This window comes from Halichoerus grypus, chromosome 6 (assembly GCF_964656455.1).
Source record: "Halichoerus grypus chromosome 6, mHalGry1.hap1.1, whole genome shotgun sequence".
Taxonomy (NCBI): domain Eukaryota; kingdom Metazoa; phylum Chordata; class Mammalia; order Carnivora; family Phocidae; genus Halichoerus; species Halichoerus grypus.
This window is the reverse complement of record NC_135717.1, coordinates 159729625-159756269: the sequence shown is the minus strand read 5'-3', so window position 1 is coordinate 159756269 and position 26645 is coordinate 159729625. Positions and strand designations below refer to the sequence as shown.

At 36.3% G+C, this 26645-nt stretch overlaps 2 protein-coding genes across 4 annotated transcripts in view; one reads left to right on the top strand and one right to left on the bottom strand.

Moving 5' to 3' along the window:
• PARPBP (PARP1 binding protein) overlaps positions 1–19021 on the bottom strand; it is a 65757-nt gene extending 46736 nt beyond the window's left edge. The window contains exons 1-3 of the mRNA XM_078074130.1: positions 18940–19021; positions 14718–14873; positions 2936–3169 (exon numbers count right to left, since the gene is read on the bottom strand). Coding sequence (XP_077930256.1) covers positions 2936–3169; positions 14718–14870 — 387 coding nt within the window. The 5' untranslated portion in view covers positions 14871–14873; positions 18940–19021. The remainder of the gene's footprint in view (positions 1–2935; positions 3170–14717; positions 14874–18939) is intronic.
• Positions 19022–19093: 72 nt separating this feature from the next.
• The window catches only part of NUP37 (nucleoporin 37), a 42404-nt gene continuing 34852 nt past the window's right edge, over positions 19094–26645 (top strand). Inside the window, exons 1-2 of one of the 3 annotated variants that reach the window (XM_036106200.2) lie at positions 19094–19165; positions 20530–20750. In XM_036106200.2, the coding sequence (XP_035962093.1) occupies positions 20595–20750 (156 nt within the window). In that variant the 5' untranslated portion in view covers positions 19094–19165; positions 20530–20594. The other 2 variants (XM_036106280.2, XM_036106333.2) reach the window with 2 other exon arrangements.

The window sequence follows — 26645 nt, the reverse complement described above, 5'->3', positions numbered from 1 at the left end:
CAAGTAATAGAAGTTGAAATAGTCTCTACTCTATGAAGCATCAGTGGAAAAATAAACAGGATGCCAGTCACCTGCTTAAGCCAACAGAGAGTCTTCTTGTGGTCTCTCAAGGATCACCTACAGTATGCCCATCCATTCAGCTACTTCTTGGCTTCCTGAGTCAGAGAATCCTGGCACACTCACAGAGGGTATTTGTTGACCTTCCCCAGAAAGTACCCAGATTTCTGAGGGCTGCTAAGCTCTTCTTGGAATCTACAATTTCTTCTCCTCAGCCCAGGTCTCTAATATCCTTCAGATAATTGTTAAATTCATGAAAAAGCAAACTCTGTACCAATTGTCTCTATTTGGACTCCATTTAGAATTCAAGGCCTTATATGCTCCCAGATGTCCACAGGCCCTGCATCCATGTTCCCCAGGAGAGGAAACACAATGTATGAAAAACATTTATATGTATTTATACATTTATAATTGTATGAAATACAATTATAATGTATGAAATAACTTGTTCAAGTTACCATGTTCCCAGAACATCCCTGTCTTACCTTTATCTTAATTCCTTGTAACTTCTGCCTTATTTAGGCTACAATAAATAAGAAACAAAGATACACAAGCATATGTATCTTTAAAGACACTTTTAGGGGCACCTGGGTGGCTTAGTCGGTTAAGCATCCCACTCTTGGTTTCAGCTCAGGTTATGATCTCATGGGTTGTGGGATCAAACTCCTCATCGGACTCAGTACTCAGTGGGGGGTCTGCTTGAAGATTCTCTCCCTCCCCTCCCCTCTCTCTCTCTCTCTCAAATAATCTTTTTTTAAAACACTTTTAGCATAAATTAGGGTTATTTTAATGCATTTTTGAGGAAATCAATCTAGGGATCTGTTATCCTGCTCACTTTTTCTTCATTGGAAATTTCCCTAGAGCAAACAAGTATCGAAGTTCAAATCTTCCATTTTAAGTGCAGAAAAATTTCAACTTCACATGCTATCATCTCAGCAGCTTCCACCCTACTCCTGATGTTCTGCAGAAGAACATGTTGATATTTGGAGACACAGAACTCCCTCCAATGTAGATCTATATATCTCATACTATAGTTGATGCACTTAAATGAAGAGGCTTATTAGAAGACTTAGACAGGAACAAAGGATAAGATGAAAACAATGTGCCCAAAAACCTCAGGCAGATTATACTCTCATTGGTTTATCAGAAGATTCTCTTTGTTGTTCCTACAATCTAATACTTACGTTTGATTAGCCTCTCTAACTATATGAAAAGAAGTCAAAAATCATCTCTACAAGCAAATAAAATATAGGTAGGGAGGAATGAAAAAAACTATCTTGCCTCACAAGTATCTTTACCATAGTGTGGGTATGCATGTGTGTCTCAGAAAGTTACAACAGGGGGGCACCTGGGTAGCTCAGTCGGTTAAGCATCTGCCTTTGGCTCAGATCATGATCCCAGGGTCCTGGGACTGAGCCCCAAGTAGAGCCCGCATTGAGCCCTGTGTTGGGCTATATGCTCAGCGGGGAGCCTGCTTCTCCCTCTCCCTTTGCCCCTCCCCCCACACTCATGCTCTTTCTCTCTCTCAAATAAATAAATAAAATCTTAAAATAAAAAAAAAAGTTACAACAGGGGAAAGGGTTCCATTATAGCCCAGTGAGGCCAAGACAGCAAACTGCCTGCCAATATCCACTCTCCTCTTCCTCAGTAACAGAGATTTTGTTTTTATTCTGGCATGTTACCCAGAAAAAAAAAAAAAAGACTATATTCTCCATCTTCCCTAACATCTTGGTGTGGCCATGTGACTAAGCTTTGGGCAAGGACATGGAAGCAAAGGAGTCATGTCTCTTTAAAAGGAAAGGAGAGTGCTGTTCTCCCTTACTACTTCCTGGTGCAAGGAATGCTGATATGGAATCTGGAGCTTCAACAGCTACCTTGGACCACAAATGATCTTGAGGGCAGAGGTCAAGAACTAAGATGGGAGAGCAGAATGACAGAAAAATCCTAGGTATCTGATAACCACAGAGCTATCACATCAGTCCCAGATGCTTACATTAAGACTCCTTTTATAAAAGAGTGAACTAAACTTCCATTTTCTTAAACCACTGTTACTCTGGAGGTTTCTATTACAAGCAGCCAAAACATGATTCCCAAGTATCAGAAATATTTATAAAATATTTTAATATCTTAGAAAATATAATAGACATTTTCTTCTAATTATATCTATAATTATTGTTATTACCACTATTTAATTGCTACTTTATTGATACTCAGTAAATGTTAAGATAAAGAAATATATTTCAACACTTTAAAATAAACTAGATACATCCAAATATATTCTAAAACAGTTTATTAATTCTAATGTAGATAAAACCAAACTGCAAAGGATGGCATCTCATTAGTTTTAAAATTTATATTCAATAAAAAAATAAAGCAGTGAATATGTGTATGTAAAAAAAAAAAAGGAACAGTATATTACCTCATGTTTATTGCATCATACTATCGTCACAAAATGATACCCCATCTCAGTAAAATAATATTATTAATCCATAGAAAGAGTCATAATAATCATTTATACAACATATGCCAAATGAACAGATGCACATTAAACCAAGAAAGTAAAATAAAAAGCAATCCTTGGCACAAATTCAAAAAGAAATCAAGCATTTGGGACTGATCTCTTTGTTAAAATTTTTTGATCTAGTAAGAAGCTGTTCTTATATTTCAACCAAATAACAGAATTCCAGCAAAATTTACCACTGAAATATTTCTTTCCAGTAATAACTAACTTTCAGGTAGATAAATTTTCCATTTCTAACATGATCTGAAAAGCAAAAGCATTATCAAGTTACTATAAATGCCGATACCATAGTTTAAAATAAAAATAAATCTAGCCAATTTTCATTTAAGATAGAATTATTTTAAAAAAAATACTTACAGGGGCTATGTTGGCATTATTTTCACAACTAGAAATCAAAACACCACATTTTTTATAAACATCAATCAGATCTAACATATTACTATTCTTTAAGAAATCATCATAAATCCTCCTAATGTCCTCATAATGGTCAATCACTTCCATATTTTCAACTGGTAAGTTCAACTTCTCATGTAGGAAGTATTTCCAGGTCAGTAAGACATCGCTGAGGGAAACTGTAAATTCTCCACTGTGCTGAAAGAGACAATGCCAAAAATAAAAAGATAAAGTTGGGTAACAGAATATTCATTAACTAGTAATTGAGATGGGAAGTACAAATTGAATTTTGTTACAGAAGTCTACATTGAATTCTTGTGGATTTGAAGAGAACATCCAAGTTGAGTTATGGAATAATTTTAAAACCAGATAGAAAAAGATTTTGATGGTTTTATAAAATATAAATAACTATGGCAAGTTTGTGCATGACAAAATTAGCAAATATATAGTCTTTCTTCACTAAATTTCTTCTACCCAAGTTCAGGGAATGGGTTGGCAGTGATCTGTTCTTAAGTACTACTGATCGGGGGAACATTTGATTCTGTTAATACTTAGTTCCTTTTAGGGCGCCTGGGTGGCTCAGTTGGTTAAGCGACTGCCTTCGGCTCAGGTCATGATCCTGGAGTCCCAGGATCGAGTCCCGCATCGGGCTCCCTGCTCGGCAGGGAGTCTGCTTCTCCCTCTGACCCTCCCCCCTCTCATGCTCTCTCTCTCTCAAATAAATAAAATCTAAAAAAAAAAAAAAAAATACTTAGTTCCTTTTAGCTCTTCCAGCTAATGTATTTTTAATCTCTTATTCAAAACTTTCAATGCCATAGTGAATTACCACATACCACAGTATTCCAACTGTTAGTCTTAAAACATGATCACAAACACTAAATTTTTAAAAATCACGTTTTGTTTCATTATTGCTCCAGGAAAAGCAAAGTATCAGTGCTAAAACCTTGGGTCAGAGAAGAATTTTGATTCTTCCCTGCTCATGGACACACTAAACTATAAACAAGTGCTAAAAAGCCACAGCTTCTTCCTATAAGTTGTTGGATGTTCCTATTGAGGTAAAATTGTTCTTTTTTTCTCTTCTTCAATATCAACATGATGTATTAGTCAGTAGATATGCTGAAGAATTTTTTTTTTAATTGATTGCATTCTGCTCCCACTTAATATCCCAGATATTAATAATGGTGCCCTCCATGGGGCGCCTGGGTGGCTTAGTCATTAAGTGTCTGCCTTCAGCTCAGGTCATGATCCCAGGGTCCTGGGATCGAGCCCCGCATCGGGCTCCCTGCTCGGCTGGGAAGCCTGCTTCTTCCTCTCCCACTCACCCTGCTTGTGTTCCCTCTCTCACTGTCTCTCTCTGTCAAATAAATAAATAAAATCTTTAAAAAAAAAAAAAATGGTGCCCTCCAAAATAGGCCTAATTCAGTAAAAAATTCTAACTACTCCTTTCCAATACAGCATGAATAACAAATATTTTTAAGTATCCATATGTAATTTTGTGAAATGTATTATGTTGCTCTCTTCCACAGTTAAGATCCCTTAATATGTTAGTAGTTTCTGATAACACCAAGATCTTTCCATCATTTGCACTGAAAGATGGGTGGATATTTAAATAAAACTATAATTCACTGGAACTAAAATTGTAACATCATCTTTAGCCAATGAAGAATAATAAAAAGAATCAAATAGAGCCAAATAGGGGTGCCTGGGTGTCTCAGTCAGTTAAGCGTCTGCTTTCGGCTCAGATCCTAGGGTCCTGGGATGGAGCCCCACATCTGGCTCCCTGTTCAGCAGGGAGCCTGTTTCTCCCTCTCTCTCTGCCGCTCCCCCTGCTTGTGCTATCTCATGATCTCAAATAAATAAATAAAATCTTAAAAAAAAAAGAGCCAAATAATACGCTATTTTCTACCTGACTCTCTTAAATCTACGTTTCTTTTATAAAAATCAGGCATATTTTCTAGTTACTATCCAAATTTAAGGCAATTATGTTTTACTGCCTTAAAAATAATTAACTTTTACTCATCCTTATGGAGACAACTAAGAAAATTATCCTTACTGTCTTTGGAGGGACCTGTTATATCAAAATTATAAAAATTAATTATATTTCATGAAACTAATTCAATGAAAAACCAAAAAAGAAAAAAAAACCAGTAACTCTCAAATCTTGAATCCATAACCCAAATGTAAGACAGATTTGTAATTTCTCAGCATTGCATCAAAAATTGTGTACTTTACTTCCCAATCCCACAAAAATTACACAATAAAATTTCCAAATGGTATTTAAGTTAAATAAATCTAGCTATTTAGAGTTTGAAACTAAGTTGTTTTATCTCAAAAATTCCTAAAACTGTTTTGATATGACATCCTTCATATGAAAAATAAATTAAAATTTTGCCTAATGTAAATGTACAATTCAGTCTCATTCTGTTGACTGTAACTAGTTTAAGTAAAACCATGCAAGCTCTTGATCTTGTGAGAAAAGGTTTTGACTAGATTAACAGTGTTTATACTGGGATTGTAAAAACATTTTAAATCCAAATAAAAATGTACTCCAGATATCAGTTTTCATGATCAGGTGCCCACCATGACAGCATATTCTATTATTCAAACCAGTAACAACTGATTCAGAGAGCTTGTGGTCAAATCAGAAAATGTTTTGCTAGGAAAACATGCCAGCTGGCTAATATCTGAAGGAAGTTCAAGATGGTCAATGCTTTAGGTCTCTGATGGACATAAGAAGGATTATATTTCATAAGAATAAAATGAGAAAAAAAACGAAGTTACACTTTTTCAGAGCACTTGTACTTTGTATATTTTGCTGACGTTATTTTTATAATTATTCAAAAACTTAAACTTTACATTTTTAACTAACTGGAACTTTTGTTGTTATCAAAACAGGAAAGATAGCAGGTCTACTTAAGGGCATTAATAGGCTAGGTGACCATGGGTAAAATACTGAAAATCCTGTGAATACTTTTCCCTGATTATAAAATGAGATTATACAGATTAAATAACACCTGATGAATGGCAGGTGATCAAAAAATGTCATTCTTTCTCTTTTCTTATTCAAACTAAAATAATTGTTTGTTAGGAGGAGTATTGGATAAATGTAATACAATTGTAAAAACTGTTTCTTCTTATTTGTTATGTCAATGTTAGGTCATTTTCAAATCTGACAGTCAACCACAGGCTGTGGCTTTCCATGAAGTTATAAAATTAATATCTTCGTTTCACCCCATGGAACATTTGTAACATTCTTAAGGCTATTTAAGTTCGTGAAAAATAGCATTTATAATGTAATTGCCAGACAGAGTCAAACTATGAAGTCAATTCCAAGGAAAGGAAAAGCTAAAACACTATTTGCAACTTAATAATAAAAGTCATATATATTTGCCATGTAGTCCTCAAGGAATCTGTAAGTTAAATCTTTAGCAGTATAAAACTCCTAGAGGTCATCCAATTTAAGCTAAAAAAACTTCCCCTCAGAAAACATGCCCAAAACCTAAAACTCAAATATTATTTTAATTACCTTTTCTTTATCCCCATTAAAGCAGCGAAGAAAAAAACACGCCAGTAGACAGACTAACAACTCTACTAGGTATTCACAAGTTTTACTGTAGTCAAATTCAGTTGGATCATACTTTAGAGACTCGTGTTCTCAAACTTCAGAGAATTAAAAACCTAAATAAAGCTCACAGAGTGAAAAATGTAGGTGAAGCATATATACAACCAACCCCAACTTTTTATTACCATCTACTACTTATGAATGCACTTGCAGGCATATGTGTATGTTGTTTCATATTGCTGAGTGACATGGAAGTCTGAGCACAGCTGGGGATGCCTGAGCTAACCCCACGTGGAGAGTTGGAGTCAATCAGAACTGCAGCCCACCATCTCCACTGCACATGTGCACACACATACACAAACTGTGGTAAGCGCAGTTGCAATTCACCTTTCCTCTTCTTTCCCACCCAGAGTCTGAACTTTCACAGTGAATTAAGTGAATTAGCAAGTAGAAAATTAAAAAGTAGAAAGAGATCCTGAGTGAGTGCTACACAGACAAGCCCAGAAGAAAAAACTACTTAAACTGAGTATTTCAACATATCAAAATTTTGACAATGAAAACTAAATTTTCTTCAGGGTACATTTCACTTACCTTTTTGATATATTTATGTTTCAAAAATTATTCATAAACAAATAGTAGAAGGTGATTTGAACATGGTCTGCTTAATTCCAAAACAACAGCCCTCAATTACTGTACAATAATGATTCTTAATAATTGCTTCAATTTCTCTCTCTTTTCATTTTCCAGTGAATGGTCACCAAAGTTTAACCTTTAGCTAGTCTATTCCATTTATACAATATCCTCAGATTCTATTAATTACCTTGGCACCATTTCTTCATGTTACTAAAGAAGGAGAGATTTTTTTTTTTTTAAATGCTCAGGCAGTAAAATTGGAAAGACTTGAATATGGATTGCAATGGAAAGCAAAAGAAAGAGACTTTACAATGCTCTTTGCGTGTCTAGCTTCACTGACTTAAGTGAACAATGGTATATAAGATTGAGACTCAGAATATGAAGAAGAAGGTAAGTTGAGGGAGGAAACAATATGGTCTACTTTTAAAAACTGATGTGGAGACCGTACTGGGACATCAAGGTAAAATGTCCAGTAAGTAGCTGATCATATCAAGTTAGACCAGTAGAGAAGTTTGGCATATAAATACTGGTGAAACAATGTAAAAGGAAGTATATCCAGTGAAGGCAGGTAAAATGGAGCACATCAGAAGTTTTCAACAAAGTGTGTTACAAAGCGAGTATCCAAAGTACACATAGAACTCTTTTAAAGAGTAAGAAAGAGATAAAAATAACTCAATAGTAAAATAAGCAAAAGATATGTATGAGCAGACAATAAAAAGAGGATACCTAAATAGTCAAATAAGCATTTTTAAAGATGTTTAATTGCTCTAGTTAACAGAAAAATTAAAATGAAATACCCTCTTCTCTCTTTTCTTGTTCTTAGACAACAACATCTAATATGGAGAAAGATAAGAAAATGGTACCCTCCTATTGTTGATATAAATGTAAATTCTAATAACCAAGTTGAAGAGTAATTTGGTAGCATCAAGTCAAATTAAAGATGTATCTATCATATGACCACCTGTGTATGGGGCCTAGAGAAACTCTTGTTCTGTGCACAGACATCTCATTTCAATGAAGAATTGATTATAATATTAAAAAAAATCAAACAACCCAAAGGTCTATCAATGAGTAAAATATACCAGTCATACAAAGGATGATTGTTAAAATGAATAAATTAGATCAACTTTTCTGTCTATCAGTACCTAAAGAGGTCTTGAAAACAATGTTGGATAATAAAAACAAGATGCAGAAAGAATGTATACCATCTGTTATAATTTTAAAACAGATACATTAACTAGGCAATCTGCCCGGCTAGATATGCAGAGAAACCCCTCCTGGTATAAAATACCTAAAACTATAAGAGAAAATAGGAAAACTTTTTTTAAGCATGACTGAATTGTGCATAAGAAAGGGAAATTACAAAAGGTCAAAAACAATGAGCAAATGCCAATATAAAGAGGTAAGCAAATGGTGGGACCCGTATTTCCCTGGTAATTACCATTCCCTGGCACTAAAGAAGCTGGTTTTTATGAACCCTGAGCACAAAGTTTAGGAGACAAAGCTAAGCATAAGAGGTGGGAAGTTGGATCAGAGACCCCCCCTGCCCACCCTGCCAAAGAAGTCAAAGCCTCTAAACACAACACTCTTACTATGTCCACTAGAAAAAAAATCTGCCCAGCAAAAAGGTGATCACGGAGATTTCTGGAGTAGCCTCGGTACTATGATTACCTCTGGGTAATCTTCATTTAGACTTTTTTTTCATTTCCTTCTTTAATTTAAATTCAATTAATTAGCATATAGTGTATTATTAGTTTCAGAGGTACAATTCAGTGATTCATCAGTCTTATGTAATACCCAGTGCTCATTACATTATGTGCCATCCTTACTGTCCATCACCCAGTAACCCCATCCCCTTGCCCCCCTTCCCTCCAGCAACCCTCAGTTTGTTTCCTATGATTAAGAGTTTCTTATGGTTTGTCTCCCTCGATGATTTCATCTTGTTTTATTTTTCCCTCCCTTCCCCTATGATCCTCTGTTTTGTTAAATCGCACATGAGTGAGATCATATAATTGTCTTTCTCTGATTGACTTATTTCCCTAGCATAATATCCTCTAGTTCCCGTTGCTGCAAATGGCAAGATTTCAACTTTTTGATGGCTGAGTAGTATTCCAATGTATATATATACCACATCTTCTTTATCCATTCATCTGTCAATGAACATCTGGGCTCTTTCCATAGTTTGGCTATTGTGGACATTGCTGCTATAAACATTGGGGTGCAGGTGCCCCCATCAGATTACTACAAAGATACATTTGGCATAAATACCTAGTAGTGCAATTGCTGGGTCGCAGGGTAGCTTTATTTTTAACTACTTGAGGAACCTCCATACTGTTTTCCAGAGTGGCTGCACCAGCTTGCATTCTCACCAACAGTGTATGAGGGTTCCCCTTTCTCCACATCCTTGTCAACATTTGTCATTTCCTGACTTGTTAATTTTAGCCATTCTGACTGGTGTGAGGTGGTATCTCACTGAGGTTTTGATTTGGATTTCCTTGATGCCGAGTGATGTGGAGAACTTTTTCATGTGTCTGTTGGTCATTTGGATGTCTTCTTTGCAGAAATGTCTGTTCATGTCTTCTGCCCATTTCTTGACTGGGTTATTTGTTCTTTGGGTGTTGAGTTTGATAAGTTCTTTATAGATTTAAGGGGTGCCTGGGTGGCTCAGTTGGTTAAGTGACTGCCTTCAGCTCAGGTCATGATCCCAGGGTCCTGGGATCGAGCCCCGCATCGGGCTCCCTGCTCCGCCGGAAGCCTGCTTCTCCCTCTCCCACTCTCCCTGCTTGTGTTCCCTCTCTCGCTGTCTCTCTCTCTCTCTCTGTCAATTAAATAAATAAATAAAATCTTTAAAAAAATAAATAAAATAAAGAATGTTTTAAAAAAAAAGTTCTTTATAGATTTTGGATACTAGCTCTTTATTTGATAAGACATTTGCCAATATCTTCTCCCATTCTGTCGGTTGTCTTTTGGTTTTGTTGACTGTTTCCTTTGCTGCGCGTAAGTTTTTTATCTTGATGAAGTCCCAATAGCTCATTTTTGCCTTTGTTTCCCTTGCCTTTGGAGATGTGTCTAGCAAGAAGTTACTGTGACTAAGGTCACAGAGGTTGCTGCCTGTGTCCTCTTCTAGGATTTTGATGGATTCCTGTCTCACATTTAGGTCTTTCATCCATTTTGAGTTTATCTTTGTGTACAGTGTAAGAAAATGGTCCAGTTTCATTCTGCATATGGCTATCCAATTTTCCCAACACCATTTATTGAAGAGACTTTTTTCCATTGGATATTTTTTCCTGCTTTGTCAAAGATTAGTTGACCATAGAGTTGAGGGTCCATTTCTGGGTTCTCTATTCTGTTCCACTGATCTACGTGTCCGTTTTTGTGCCACTACCATACTTTTTTGATGACTATAGCTTTGTAATAGAGTTTGAAGTCCGGAATTGTGATGCTACCAGCTTTGGTTTTCTTTTCAACATTCCTCTGGCTATTATGGGTCTTTTCTGGTCCTGTACAAATTTTAGGATTATTTGTTCCAGCTCTGTGAAAAATGTCGATGGTATTTTGTTAGGGATTGTATTGGATGTATAGATTGCTCTAGGTAGCATAGACATTTTAACAATATTTGTTCTTCCAATCCATGAGCATGGAATGTTTTTCCATTTCTTTGTGTCTTCCTCAATTTCTTTCATAAGTATTCTATAGTTTTCTGAGTACAGATCCTTTGCCTCTTTGGTTAGGTTTATTCCTAGGTATCTTATGGCTTTTGGTGCAATTGTAAATGGGATCAACTCCTTAATTTCTTTCTTCTGTCTCATTGTTAGTGTATATTCATTTAAACTTTTGCCTAATAATTTATTTCTGCTAAGAAAGGGGAGAACAGTCAACCACTTTGGCAAAAAATTGGGGGTTTATTCCCTGGAGAGGGTAAAATAGAGTCTCTGAACTGAAGAGTGCAGGTGAAAACAACAGGAATCACATGACCATTTATATTCTAAATACTCATACTTCTTTCAAGCACCCAACACATTGGCAACTCAACTTTACACCATTTGTGTACTCTTTTCTGAAGAAACTGTTCTAAAAGGGATGGGCATCAGATGTTTCCCAGCCAAACAGCCCAGTCAGATCAGACTGACAACCCCTAACGCTCCATGCAGAGTCTCCAGTAAGCATTTTAGTGATCCACTTAAATATAAGTGCATGGTCAAGGATCATCATGAAGAAAGTCTCTGACAGGAAGAATAAAAATTCTTCCTAAGGAAGACTAATAAAACAGGAAACTTGAATACAGATTATGCAATAAAACCTCAAAAAAATATCATTAATAGTCTCAAAGGAGAAATATATGCTTGAGGCAAGAATAGTATGATATTTCTTTTTTTTTTTTTTTTTAAGATTTTATTTATTCATCTGAGAGAGAGAGAATGAGAGACAGAGAGCATGAAAGGGAGGAGGGTCAGAGGGAGAAGCAGACTCCCTGCTGAGCAGGGAGCCCGATGCGGGACTCGATCCCGGGACTCCAGGATCACGACCTGAGCCGAAGGCAGTCGCTTAACCAACTGAGCCACCCAGGCGCCCAAGAATAGTATGATATTTCAAAAAGAGAGAATAAAAAAGAGCTCTTAGAATTAAAGAGGATAGATGATAACAGGGGCGTGTGGCTGCCTCAGTTAATAGAGCATGCGACTCTTAATCTCAGGGTTGTAAGTACAAGTTGGGTATAGAGATTACTTAAAAATAAAATCTTAAAAAAAAGATAACAGAAAATCCAATTATTATTAAACTAAAAAGCTATTAAATATTGAATATTTTATTGAATATTGTTTGTAAGAAAAGTAAAAGGTAAATGAATAAACTGATACATTCATACAGAGGAATATTATTCACTGCTGAAAACTGAAAAGAAATGAGCTATCAAGCCATGAAAAGACATGGAGGAACTATAAATGCATCTGAAAGAAAGTGATAGAAGCCAATCTGAAAAGGCTATATACTTCCCAATTCCAACTACATGACATTCTGAAAAAGGCAAAACAATGCTGACAGTTAAAAGATCAGCAGTTGCTAGGGGTTGGTGAGAGGGAAGGATAAATAGGTGGAGCAGAGAGGATTTTCGTCAGTGAAACAATTCTATAAATACTATAAAGATGCATACATGTCTTATATATTTGTCAAAACCCACAGAATGTACAATACCAAGAGTGTCTAAGACTCAGGATGTCCACTACTTACCATCGAATGGTTCCTACAGAGTAATATGAATAATATGTATGCATGTGTACAATATATACCTGCGTATGTTTATGTATCTATAATATATACACATACAAAAATATTAAAAGAATAATGATGAAAAGGTGGCAAAATATTAATTGGTGAATTAAGTGAAGGGCATAAAGGAATTCAGTATACTATTCTTGTGACTTTTCTGGACATTTAACTTTTTTTTTTTAACACAAGGGCCAAAAAGTGTGACTTCCATTTTTTTTCTTCAACATACCTATATAAAATTGATTTTTAACAATGACTTTGATTAAAAACAACAAACTGACAAATGGGACATGTAACCACAACCACCACCCTTCAGCTACACTGGTTCTTTGGCATTTTCTCAAATCTCTCTGCAGTCTCCTGCCCAGGGCCGCTGCATATGCTGGTCCTTCATCCTCATCATCTTGCCCCTCACTCTGCCTAGTTAACTCTTCTCCTTCCTTTACAGTTCAACTTGATCTCTCCAACCAAGTCTACTCCTTGGTCTCATGGCATCATATACCTCTTCTCAGAGCTATAATTTTGCATTTATTTGTATCTTTCTCTACTAAATGTCTACCTCACTCACCAGGCAATAAGCTAGGCAGGAGCCATGTCTGGTTTTGCTCACCATTTTAACCCCAACACTTATCACAATGCCTGGCACAAAGAAGCTTAAAAAAAAAAAAAATAGAAAAGGAAAACATCTCCAGAAGGGAGAGAGAAAGGGAAGAAATTAACATTTAACATGTATATAAACAGCTGGATAGGCCTCTTTGCTGTTCCCTGAACATGCCCAGGCATATTCCCACCTTAGGGCCCTTGCATTGGCTGTTCCCTTTGCCTCGTAATCCCTTCCCACAAAAATTCCCATTGCCAAGAACTCTTTCACCCCAAACTCTATACAATCCTTAACTACATCTCTTTTTTATTTTTCTCTGTAGTACTTATGACCTAAAATACTAAATATCTTATTTATTAGAGTATTATCTGTCTCTCCTCACTAGATTAATGCCATAAAAGCAGAGATTTCCCTCAGAATGTTTAGAATAATGTCCAGTACATAATAAAATTTCAAATATTTGTTAAAAGAATGACTATGTAAGATAGAATTTTATCAAAATCTATGTTCAAACTTTATTTTAATATATACTGTTTTAAACACGCAACACTGCCAACTGCCATGTGTAGTAAAGACTAACTCTTATTTTAAGAGTTTACAATTCCTAATTTTTAGGCATTAAAATTCTCTTCCTTTTTCAAAATGATGGTTCTAGTAACTATTTTTTCTCAATGGCCTTATTTGCCAACGTGAGAAATGTTCAAATCTGTCAATGTCTAATATTTTTTTTGGAAATTTTATTGGTATATGAAATCTAAAAATCTGGGAACGATTCACATATAGGATTAAAATAATTCATCAGAATGTCATTTCCCTATCTAGCCCAATAGACCCACTGAAACTATTCCACACTTCAAATATCTTCTCTGGTCAAGACAATCTCCTTTATTATCTTCAAACCATCAAGACTTTGATCCCCTTGGATGCGTCTTACCTGATTTTTCCCTTCCTTCATCCCTTCTTTAAAACGTTCCCATCCAAAGAGTTCCCCTCCTTTAAGTATACTACCTGAAATCCAATATGTTTAAGTAATTTTCTTACCACTCCAGCCTATATTCATCCTTCTCTCATCTGAACACCCCAAGTCCTTTATGTATAGCTCATTCCAAAAACTAGTTTGGTCCAAGCCAACTACATAAGGATCAGATTAAGAAAAGATTTTAAAAAGACAATTTCCAGAGTCTCAGTGCAGATTAGGAGAATCAGAATTTCCAAGACCGAAGCACAGAAGCCAGTATTGTTTAAAAAAACCCTCCCAAGAGATTCTGATTCATAGCCTGGCTTAGGAATAATCAATCTATACCAGAGTCTGAAATTAGTCATAAAATACTTTGATTATATTAAAATAAACATTATTTATGTGTGCCTTCTAGAACTTTTTAAAGAAATCATAAATAAAAATATTTTTAACCTTAATAACAGTTGCATGTTTATCTTAAGACTTCAAATTAAACATGGAATGTATATGTCCTACATTATATTATCCATATGAAGGCCTTAATTTTGAAGGAAATCATTTCAAATCCAATTGTAATATTCTGACATAGACATGCAGAGGCATTTTTGAAAATGGTGTATTGATATTATCATAGGAGGGCATATATTGCAAAAAAATTAATATAATTAAAGTAAGCAGCTACCAAAATCCACTCAAAAAAAAGTAAACCTAAATATAGTCTACTAACCTGTTTGTTGTTCTCTGCCATGGAAAGCTGCAATGCCAGGAGCATGGAGTCTGCACCACATATAGTAGTTCTCTCAGAGTTACAAAGAGTGTGCCAATTCCTCCTGAACTCTTTAATCATATCCAAGATAGACTTCTGATTAAGCTCAGCCATTCTCTGAAAGTAGGACAAAATGCAATGTTAAAAACCTATTTTAATTGGAAACTAATATTTAACATGTGTAAGGGAGCAGAGTTAGAGAAAAATAAGTAGTGAACGAAAGGTCATTTCATATTTACTAAGATTGCTTTTAATTAAATTTAGGAAAACAGAACAATACAATTTCTGCCTAATCATATATTCCTCTCCTTTAGTTTTCTTAAGCCAAATCTTTTGAAATAACAAAATCCAACCTTCAATCTGAAAATGCATACAAAACAGATATGCAAATTCTATAAACTATAGACACAGACATAGCTAATTAAAGCTGTATTTTCAAAATATTTGTTTTGAGATAGACAGTAATATGTGTGGTAGACTGCCAAAAAAGGGGGGGGGGCAATTTCCTCCCATCGCTATATTGTCTCAAAAGAAGTGGTTTATTTTTCCACCCTTTAAATATGGATCAGTCTGGTAACTTGATTTGACCAACTGATATGGAAGAATGACATCATGGGGGTTCCAAGCCTAGAGCTCAAAAGGCTCATAAGAAGAGTTAAAGCAGCAGGCCTGATGTCTATCTTTTGAAAGGACTGCTTACAAGGTCGGCCCTTGGCTGCACCCAGAAACCTAGAATTCAGGAGATTTTCCAGTAAGAGTGGCTCACTGTGCCTAAACTGTTTATACAAATAATATAGTTTATGCTGAACACATGCTTTTCTTCTGAGTCTGGAATTTTGGAATATAGACTGAGGATGCCTACATCAGCACCCTGGACAATGAGTCTCTAAAGAGCTTCCCCGACAGACAACATTTCATATAAGTTGTCACAATTTGTTGTTGGAGGATTTAGGCATGTCCTGTGTGACTCCACTAAGAGAGGACTTTTGGAAGTTTATGCCTGATCTCCCCAGGACTTTACCCCATGCACCTTCTCCCCATATAGCTTGACTCTTTGCTGATTTTGTTCAGCATCTTTTTGCTGTAATAAATTACAGGTGTGGGCACAACTATATGCTGAGTCCTCTGAGTCTTCTTAGCAAACATCCAACCTGGGGGTGGTTTGGGGGGCCTCTTGATATAAGGCTTTGCAGCTGTAGTTCTTACTCTCTTGCTACTCTAGACTACCATATGAAAAAGTCCAAGTTCACCTACTGGAGAGGCCATATAAAAGAGAACTAAGACACTCCAGCTGACTACCAATACCAACTTAAAGACATGAGAGGCTATGTTAGACTTTCCAGCCCCAATCAACCTGCCAGATGAACTGTAGCCACATTAGTGATCCCAAGCAAGACTAGTAGAACCACCTAACTGAGTCCAGCCAAAACTGCTGGTCCACAGAATCAAAAGCAAATAAAATGGTTGCTGTTTTAAATCCACTAAGTTTTGGGGTGATCTGTTACACAGCAATAGATAACCAATACCATATCTAATATTTAGGAGTTTTCTTGGTGCCAGGAACTTTTCAAAAGCTTAATATTTATTACTTCATTCAATCTCTGAAAGAGTCCTATGAGGAAGGTCCATTATTATCCTCATTTTACATCTGAAGAATGTGACACCCCATGTCACTCAGCTAGCAAATAGCAAAACAGATTTAAACCCAAGATGCTTAACTCCATAAGCTGTGCTCTTAAATCACTATATTACATAACTTCTCCTGATAGATAAAAGTCTTTCAAAATAACTGGATGTTGTTCCAATGTTTTACATATTCAAGTCTATATAAGGAAGCAATTCCTTTCTCTGAGTTTACACACATGGCTGCTAAAAGGTTTTTTTTCCCACTTTCTTTTAAGTATGCTAGTCTCCAAAATATCCATATGCCATTATCTTATTTGGGGGATATTTTACTGTACACATCCCATTTATTAACCCTTTCTGTTATCTGTTTTTTTCATGTGGCATTAATAGAATGCCAAATGTTTACTATGTATTTAAGTTTATACAATCAAGAAAATGGGCATATAACATTTACAAAGCAATAATTCATAGTTGCATCAGTGATGCAACTTAAAGATACAAGTAAAAAATTATATCTACATATATACAATCTAGTAAATAGCTAAAAGTTATATTTCTCTTCAAAATATCACCCTCATTTCTTAAAAGAAAAAAAAAGTGAAGAAGTAATGCTTCAGTGATATGATCAGTTTGCCTGAAATAAATCTTTAGTACTAAATTATTTAGGGTACTCTTTACAAGTATTAAGAGTTCTGGAGTGCGTGGGTGGCTCAGTTAAGCGACCCACTCTTGATTTCAGCTCAGGTCATGATCTCAGGGTCCTAAGATCCAGCCCCATCCAGAGCTCCAAATCACATAGTCTGACTTTAGATTCTCTCTCTCCCTTCCCCTCTGCCCCTCTTCCATGCTCACGTGTGCACCCACCCTCTCTCTCTTTCTCTCTAAATAATAAATAAATAAAATCTTTAAAAAAATTAAAAGTAATATGAGTTCAGATTGCTAAGAATGAAAACTAGTCAAGAAGTAGACTGTTCTGAATCCTGGCTGCACCACTTACTAGCTGTGAGATCTATACCAAGTTTTATCACCTCCCCTGCATCAACTTCCTTGTACTGAAAACGAAATAATAATAGTTCCTATCTCACAGGGTTTTGTGAAAAGTAAATGACATAAATACAAGTTTAGCTTTTAGCACAGTGTCTGACACATATAAAAGCCAACAGTCTCGGGGCACCTGGGTGGCTCAGGTCATAATCTCAGGGTCCTGGGATTAAGCCCCGCATCATCGGGCTTCCTGCTCAGCGGGAAGTCTGCTTCTCTCTCTCTCTCCCTCTGCCCCTCCCCACTGCTCGTTCTCTCTCTCTCTCAAATAAATAAATGAAATCTTTAAAAAATAAATAAAGCCAACAGTCTCATCCAAGGGCCAGGACACTTGTTGGGAAGGGCCAAATAGTAAATATTTAAGGAGTGCAAGGCATACAGTCTCTGTCACAACTATTCAACTTGACCTTGCTGTGTGAAAATAGCCACAGACAATACATAAACATATGAGCATAGCTGTGCTTCAACAAAACTTTATGGAAACTGAAATTAACTTTTATATAATTTTCACATGTCACAAAATATTATCCTTTTGTTTTTGTTTCAACTATTCAAACATGTAAAATCTATTCTTAGCTCAGGAACTGGCTACACAAAAGCAAGTAGTGTCCTAGTTTGCCAACTCTGGTCTAGTCTCAGCTCTTTCAGCAGCTAGCTGGCTGTATAAGCCTAGGCAATAAGCATTACAACTGACTGCCTAGGTGAAATTATCATCATATAGAAAACAGGAATAATATCTTTCAGCCAGTTATGAGAAATCAATGAGATAATGAATATGCAAGCACTCTGAATGTCAGGCTGCCCTATACAAAAATAGTCGAAGGTGGCAATGATAATAAATACTTGTTAAAAAAAAAAAAAAAACTGGATTCCAAACTGCACTGGAGCAAAAATTGTGAGACAAGAAATTATCACTGGAGAGACAGTGTGAGATGGTAAAAAAAAATTTTTGAGCCAGATATTTAGGGCCCACACCCTGGCACCCAATTTATAAGATGTATGCTCTTCAGTATTTAAAATCTCTGATGAACATAAATTTCCTCAAATATAAAAGATATCTTACCTCATAAAACTATCAGACACAAGTAAAAATCCATCTAGTGCCATTCACTTAATAGGTACTCAATTAAAAAAAAAAAAAAAGGCAGTCGTTGGTGCTATCATCGTCAGAGTGCAGATCCTAAATATTCTTTGGGAGAATATAACAGGGAGAGGGCGAAAGTAGTGGAACTGGAGTCTGCGCGTCTTGGAAGTAGAACCCTGGTCTCCTGCCAACCTAATGAACCTAAGTAGGTCTCTACGGGCCCCAGTCTTCCAGTGTGCAGATGATCCCTCAGAACCTTCTAGCTCTATTCATCACTAGATATTGTGAATTCTTCAACACCCCCAAACCCAACCAGGCTGCAGAGCAAAGCCACTAGACAGTCACTTAGTTGTCACCGAAAATCTCTCACCAGCCCCAGCCTGAATCACAAATTAAAGTGTAACAGGCGGGCAAGCAAGAGAGGAAACTCACCTCACTTGGGATAGACCTGGTAGGTGCAGACTGGACTGAAGAATCGTCCTCCCGGGCTGCAGTCTAGAAGCTGTAAGAGTCCGTCGTGAGTTATATTTTAAATCTCGCGGGAAGGCTCGGGAGCCAATCGCCTCTTCCGCCCTCTGACCCGGAAGCAGAGTCGGCGCGCGCCGTGGTCGGCCTCCGCGGAGACCTGCTTCCTTCTGGCCACTTCCCGACGCCCCCGGTGCGTATCGAGCGGGAACCTAAGGGTTCGCACCGCTTTGCTGCTCGCCGCCCAGCGATCCCTTCCTATTCGTGCGAGTTCCTTCTCTCCTGGGCCGTACCCACCTCTTTTCCCCCCTGACCTCGGGCTTCGGGAGGTGGTAGCGGGGTCTCGCGGGACTTGCCTGTCTGGGAGAGGCGTTGGGGCTCTTTGCGGGTACTTCAGTTGTTTCCTCCCTGTTCTGCCCTTCCAGTTTTGGAGGGCAAATCCAGCCCGCCGTGTGCAGTGAAACCCTGAAAATGTGGTGAGACTGGGCAGTTTAACAAGCAATAAGGGGACCGAGTTTCCTGACCTTGCATCTTTTCCACTTCCCACACCACTGTGCCTCTAAGGGCATCCACCTGCTGGTCACCCTTAACAGATGTCCAGTCCTGGATTCCCACTCGTATGGCTACTAGTTTATAGGCTCCCTCAGGTGGGATTCATCTGATTCTCCGTAAATACTTATCAGGTCTTTATGTGTTCGTTAACTGTCTTGGAAGTAGAACCCTGGTCTCCTGCCAACTACAAGTTGCACCCACCCTCTCTCTCTTTCTCTCTAAGAAAGAGAAGCAATATAGGCCCAACTATTCTCAGGACAACTGCATCCAATTAAGCCGGGGGGGGGGGACGGGGGAGAAGACCTCTTTAGATCCCTAAGTCTCATCTGAGAATGCTACTTCCAGAGGGCACACCAGGCCATAACAGGTTGGTTGAAGATTTGTGCCTGGTTTTATGAATATTTTTATATCACGCATTTTGGCACTCCTTTCTCCAGATCTTATATTTTGGATCTGCTTATGTTATTGTGCTTTTCACACTGAATCATAACTGTTACCGGATATTGTGATCTTCAAGGCGGAGGGCTGTTTTTCTTCTCTAGCACTGGTGTCCAACACATAGTAAAGTATTTCAAATGCTGTCTCGTCTTACGAGCTTGACAGCTAACTAACCTATTCAAGCTTCGATTTCTTCTGTAAAATGGGAGCCATTTGCCTCCGCTTAGGTTTGCAAGTTATTAGGTGTCGTAATATCAGTAAAATCCTTAACATGGCACCTGCAAACAGTGCTCTGTAAATGTTAACTATCATTAATTTTTTATGAGTATATTTACTACTAAAGTAATTACATCTTCAAGTACTCACTATCTTTTAGTTAATATAAACAAGATATTATGATTTATTCTACAGGTATTATTCATAAAGTATTTAAAGAAGTACTTGATTTTTTTTTTTTTTAGCTGTCTCTGGCATCTGAAATACCGTGTCCTTATTTTCATTCATTTGCTGAAAGTGACTGACACTTTGATGGTTTCTGTCTAACTATGTCTGTGCTGTAATCCACAGTTTCGTGACCTTGTCCGGTAGAAGGCTATTTTATTTTTACAACTGCTCAAGTATTGACATACAAGATGAAGCAAGATGCCACAAGAAATGCTGCCTACACTGTGGATTGTGAAGATTATGTGCATGTGGTAGAATTTAATCCCTTTGACAGTGGGGATTCAGGAAACCTAATTGCCTATGGTGGCGGTAATTATGTGGTGGTTGGCATGTGTACATTTCAGGTTAGTGTACAAAACTCAGTGAATGATAATGAAGCTATTTCACTGGTTAAAAAGACAAACCTTGGTAAACTGGCTAAACCTGGAAAGCATATTGAGTTTGAATGTTAGGAAAAAAATGATATGAAGAACTACAGAGGAAGATATTTCCAGTAATATATGCCTGAGATTTGTGCAAACATTAAATAGGTAGTGAAAAAAAAAGACTATGAGGCTTCTCTTTTGCCTCGTGATTAGAAATGGAATATTCTGGTAATTGAAGGTTGTGACTAACTGAACATTTGGTATGTACAAAGAAAACAATTAAATGAGACCTAAGTAATTACTTAATCCAGTTTTTCTACATTCCACTGTGATATAGGAAACAAGCCTAAAAAATAATCCTCCAGGAGATTTTACAGCTGTCATGATAATTCAGGTTTTGTATTAGTATGCTCTCATACTTTTTATACATCTAAAGCATACATCCAGAGTATACAAAGTATGGGGCCCTATTAATTGAACAGCAATTTAGCATAGTCATTAAGACAATGAACTCTGGAGCCAAAATGCCAAGGTTTTTACTCCTGCCCAGCTTTACCTGTTAATAGCTATATGACCTCGAACAGGTACTTAACCTCTCTTCTATAAAAATGAGGAAAATAATACTTAATAGGGTCTTATGAGAATGTAATTAGTACATCATGTGAAGTTCCTGGAAGGCATCTGGCACGTTTTATATAAATATATATAAATACATGTTTTAACTGTCATTAATTTGGTCAGTGTTTCCCCCCAGCACCAGCCCATATTTAATCACCAAAGCAAGATTACTTTGTGGTGAGGACACACCATGTTTTCTCACAGGAAAGCTAGTTCCACATGTGAAAGAGTGTAAACAGTGCAGAAATCTTGGCTAATCCTTTGTTTACCAGAATATTATTCATAAAACAGTATTTCTCAAGATTAATCAGTGAGGTAATTTGGCAGTGATCAGTTTTCAAAGATTTAAAGTAACTTTATCACTAAAGTGGTAGTATTATAAACATTATTATTTCCTCTTTTACTCAGGAGGCAGTTCAGTATTTTATTTCAGTGTTTTGACATCATAAATGCAGTTTAGCATTTTACAGTACATTAAATAAAGTTATACAAAATTAGACTGCATGCATATTTATCCTAAGGAGAAAATATGAATTAAAGGCTTCAGTTTTTTAGTGTCTGAGTAGAATACAAGAGCTCTTACATTGTCCCACATTGTCTCTTAGGGTTGGGGTAAGAATTGCTAGCTTTCAGGCTAAGTGACCAACAGCCTGACATTAACTGGACTACTTGGTTAGGATCATAAAAAGTCCACATGATTAGGAGAAATAATCTAACACACTCTTGAAAAAGACTGAGAGAAAACTGTTTTTCTGGTGCAGGCTACTAACCCACAAAAGAGTAAAGCAACTCCCTACAGGTGACGCTGACTCTTTACTTCATTACTTTTAAAATTAGTAACTGAACACAGAATTGTGTTAAAAAATACTGAAAAAATATGTTTTATCTCTAATTTATGTTCAACTAAGAAATGAGAAAGTCAAGAAGGGAGAAAAAAATCAGGAAAAAAGAAAGGCAGAGGTGATGAGTGGCAGAGAGAAAAAGACAATGAGAAGAAAGAACTAGCAAAAAATGTTTGTATTGCTCTGTCATGTCATGCACATTGTCCTTGTTGATCCTCAGACCTGTCAGATTGGCAATCTAGGTCTTAACAGCCAAACTACATAAAGAATTGGATTTTATTAACTTGGCACGTTTTTGTGCCAAGTACTGGCAATAAAATTAAGCAACTGTCCCCATCCTCATAGAGTTTGCATTGTACTTCAAGGAAGTTCAGGGACTTGTATGACTAGTAAATGAAAAAACAAGCTGTAGACCCCGTTTCTAAATCCCTGTTCTTTTCCTTTGATGCTGCTATTCAGATAGGTTGAAACCATAGTTCAAACAGTTCTGGAGGAGAATCAAGTCATAATAATGGGGATTCATGATAAATTAATTTGCCCTTGGGGATTCATAATAAATTATCACTTCCCTTTAAAATGATTTTGTTATCTAATTAAATACTATTAAACATTGTTTCTCTTCTCTCATGTTAGAATCTTCAAGTTCCATAGCATCCAATTTCATGCTTCTCTCTTGTCTGAGAGAAAACAAAATAAAGGTAAATTGAATTGAAAGTTTTCCACATTCCTGTTGGAAAGGCAATCCTCATTCTAAGACTCTTAGGAAAACACTGTCAATACAGAAGATTTAAATTTCACCAAAGCATTTTTCAGAATAATTCTATGGTGTTCTTTTGAATATGATGGAAATTTGAGCTGAATGATAGTACTATTAATTGGTATCATGTATTTGTCAAGTATTAAGTGCAAATCAGGTGCTGGGAATTGGTAATACCTATGTTAAAAAAGCAAAGACCCTGACCTCAAGATGTTTAAATGTAAAACAATGCAGTAAGAAAACTGATATAAGAAGTCCTATGTGCAAAGAGTAGAGGAAACATGAAAGTTTCTAAGTCTATTCAAAGGATCACCAATGATGAATTGGGGACTTGAATTTCGAGAACATTTGATTTAAGCAAGCACATTGAATTTATATAGAACATGAAGCTGAGAAGGATACCTAATGCTTTGGATGATAAACTTCACGTAACAAGTATTTATTGAGCACCTGTTGTATGCCAGACACTGTGCTTAGAATTCAGGTATTTAATAGATTGGATTAATGTGCCAAGTTGAACAAGCTAAAATTTAATAAAGATAAAGTCTTAAAATGATACACTGCTGAAGCTAGAAGAGACAATTGTGACTTAGAGTTTTTAGTCACCTGGATGTTCACCATGAATCAGTGTAATGATTTAACTGCCAAAAGGAGTTAATTCAATGCTGTCTGATAGAAATACAGTGTGAGCCCAAATATAAATTTAAGTGTTATAGTAACCACACTATGAGAAGTAAAAACCAGATGAAATTAATTTTAATGTATTATTTTACCCAGTGTATCCAAAATATTTCATGTGTAACCAACATAAAAAATGAATGAGATTTTTATATACTTTTATACTAAGTCTGAAATCTGGTGTGGATTTTGCACTTTATAAAGTATACACAGTTGGAACTAGCCGTATTTCAAGTGCTTAATCATCCCATGTGGCTAGTGGCTACCATATTGGACAGCATAGCTCTGTATCCTTTAATCTTCATTTCTCAGCAGTGTATGTTATGATGCAAATGAGATAATGTATTTGAAGACATTTCAGAATGGTATTAAAATGTTTAAAACTGTCATGTGAAAGAGGAAAGACTCAGAATGGTAAATGTATTTTGTGTTATTTGTCAAGTCTTTCTGAGTGAAGTTGTGACTTGTAGTGCTTTACCACTGACACTGAATCTTTGAGTGTGTTCACCTAAGATCAGCTGTGGCCAAATACTTGCGTCACTGAAGTAGACTTCATCTATATGGTTCCAGGGAGCAGAATTTGGAGCAATGAGTAGAATTTACATGAAAACAGGTTTGGGTTTAATGTTAAAGAGAGCTCTTCAAATTAGAACTACCCCTCCCCCCAGAGTTGAATAAGCTCCCCCAAGTAGTAGCTAGTTTCCTGTCACTGAGAGTGTTCAGAGAAGGGTTATGCACTTTCTCCAGATGTTATATAAATTCAAGTGTGAGGTGAAAGAAGCGGACTAGGTAAACTTTACAGTCTCATCTGACTAAAATTCTGTATTTGGCCTTAACTGGGTGTGATGAGAGGGCCTGCCAATTTCAAACCCTTAGAAGAGCCCTTGCATCAACCTGGCATTGCCCCAACCTCAAATACGCCAGAGCCTTCCATAATGATTTATATTGTAGCAAGTTTTCCAAAGTATCTTAATTTCCTGCCTATACAATACTGCCTACACCCCAAACTAAACCCAAAATAGCATTTGTCTCTGCCTATACCACACACACACACCCTGGCCTTTTGGTTGGCTCAGTGGCAGACATTGCTGCCAGGAAAAAAGGTTCCACTGCGAATACATAAAGCTCAAGCTATACAGTCCCTGGGATTTCTTGATCTCCATGGCCACCCAATAACTCCATATATACTTTGGGTAACAAATTACAGGACCTAATTGTCAACACTGTTGTTACAGTAGCAAAGTAATGGTTGTTTTGGTGGTAAAAACTTCATTTTTAGAAGATTGATTTGTCCAGTGTGGAAAAATAGATGTAACCCAAACTATGAAGTCAGCTATGAGTAGGCTCTTAACCTTATTTTAAAATTGCTTAGTGGTTGCTGCCTTGGCATATCTGGCTGTTAGCTGTACAGTTATACACACAGATTATGAAGTAATAAGATTTGACAGTGTTTTTCTTTCCTTGATAAGTACATTTCTATTTCCTGTTTTCATTTATGGAAAAACTTTTTGCTGTTAACTCTAAGTTTGAAATTTAAAGTTATTTTTCAAGGGGCATCTGAATTATGTAGAGAAAACCCATGTGCAATGTATTTGTGAAATGGCTTTGCTAGGATCCCAAAGACTAAAATTTTATCCTTGAAAAATCAACACATTCAATAGGATTCAATTAAGGTACAAATAAAACTGCATTTAGATTCAGGATGAATGGAATTCTTAGAACAGGCCTTCAGATAATATTCCTATCTATGTAGACATATGTATTCCATTAAATAAGTTTCACCTGCTCTGGATTTTTTTTCCCTGGTGATATTTTATAATTCTATAAACTTATAAAAGATAATTATAGTCACTTAATACAGAGGATTCCTTGGGAAAATTTGTCATGAAAAATTTTGCTGTAGTCTCTAGACCCAGTTAGGGTATTGACTTAAATAACAATTTTTAAATTATAATATTTTAAGCTTATAAAAAAGTATTTTAAAATATATGTTATCTATATAAGGTATAAAGAACAATAAAATAGATTCCTGGATGCCTGCTACCCAGCTTAAGAAATGGAACATTAGCAATTCCTTTGAATCCCTCTGGGTGTTCTTCCCTTACTGCCTTTCCTTCTCACCCCCAAGTGGTAACCATGTCTGAAATTTTGTGTTGGTGAGTTACCATATATGTAGGTGTTGCAAATGAGTACATTTTTCATGTCTCAAACTTTGTATTAATGAAATTATTCTGTATTATGTTCTTCTACAGTGTGTTGCTGTTAACATTGTATTTGTTAGATTCCTGCATGTCAGAATTCATTTGTTTTCGTTGTTGAATGGTATATTATGCAAATATACCATAATTAATCTGTCTATTCTTCCATTGGCTATTTGGGTTATTTTTAGTTTTTTATTCTTGAAAACATTGCCAATATGCATATTCTTATGTCTTCTGTTTGTGTTTTGTTACCTCCTTTCATTGTTTTCCTCCCTGATAATTTGGAGGTTGTGCATGCTGTTTCCCTTCTTTTAATTGTTACCAAAGACACTTTAACATGCATACTTAATTAGACAAAGTCAAAATTAATATCTTTAACTTCTTCATGAACAAAGTAAGGATTTTTGGCTCTTGAACTACCATCACCCCCTTCAGACTTATATTAATGTCATATTTTAGTTCTCAGTTGTTTTTCTTTTCATTTTAACCCACAAATTGTGTTTTATAGGGCTAATATTTGTTTAGATTAACCCATCTGTTTGCCTTTGATTTGTTTACTCACTGTTCTTACATCTCAGGCCTTCCTTCTGGGGTCATTTTTCTTCACCTGAAAGCACATCCTTTACTACAAGAAAAAGTTCACTACTAAATTTTTTATATAAAGGGCCAAATGGCCTAAATATTTTAGGTTTTTCCAGCCACTTACGGTACCTGTTGCAAATTATTCTTTGTTTTTTACAACTCCTTAAAAATATAAAAATGAGGGGGCACCTGGGTG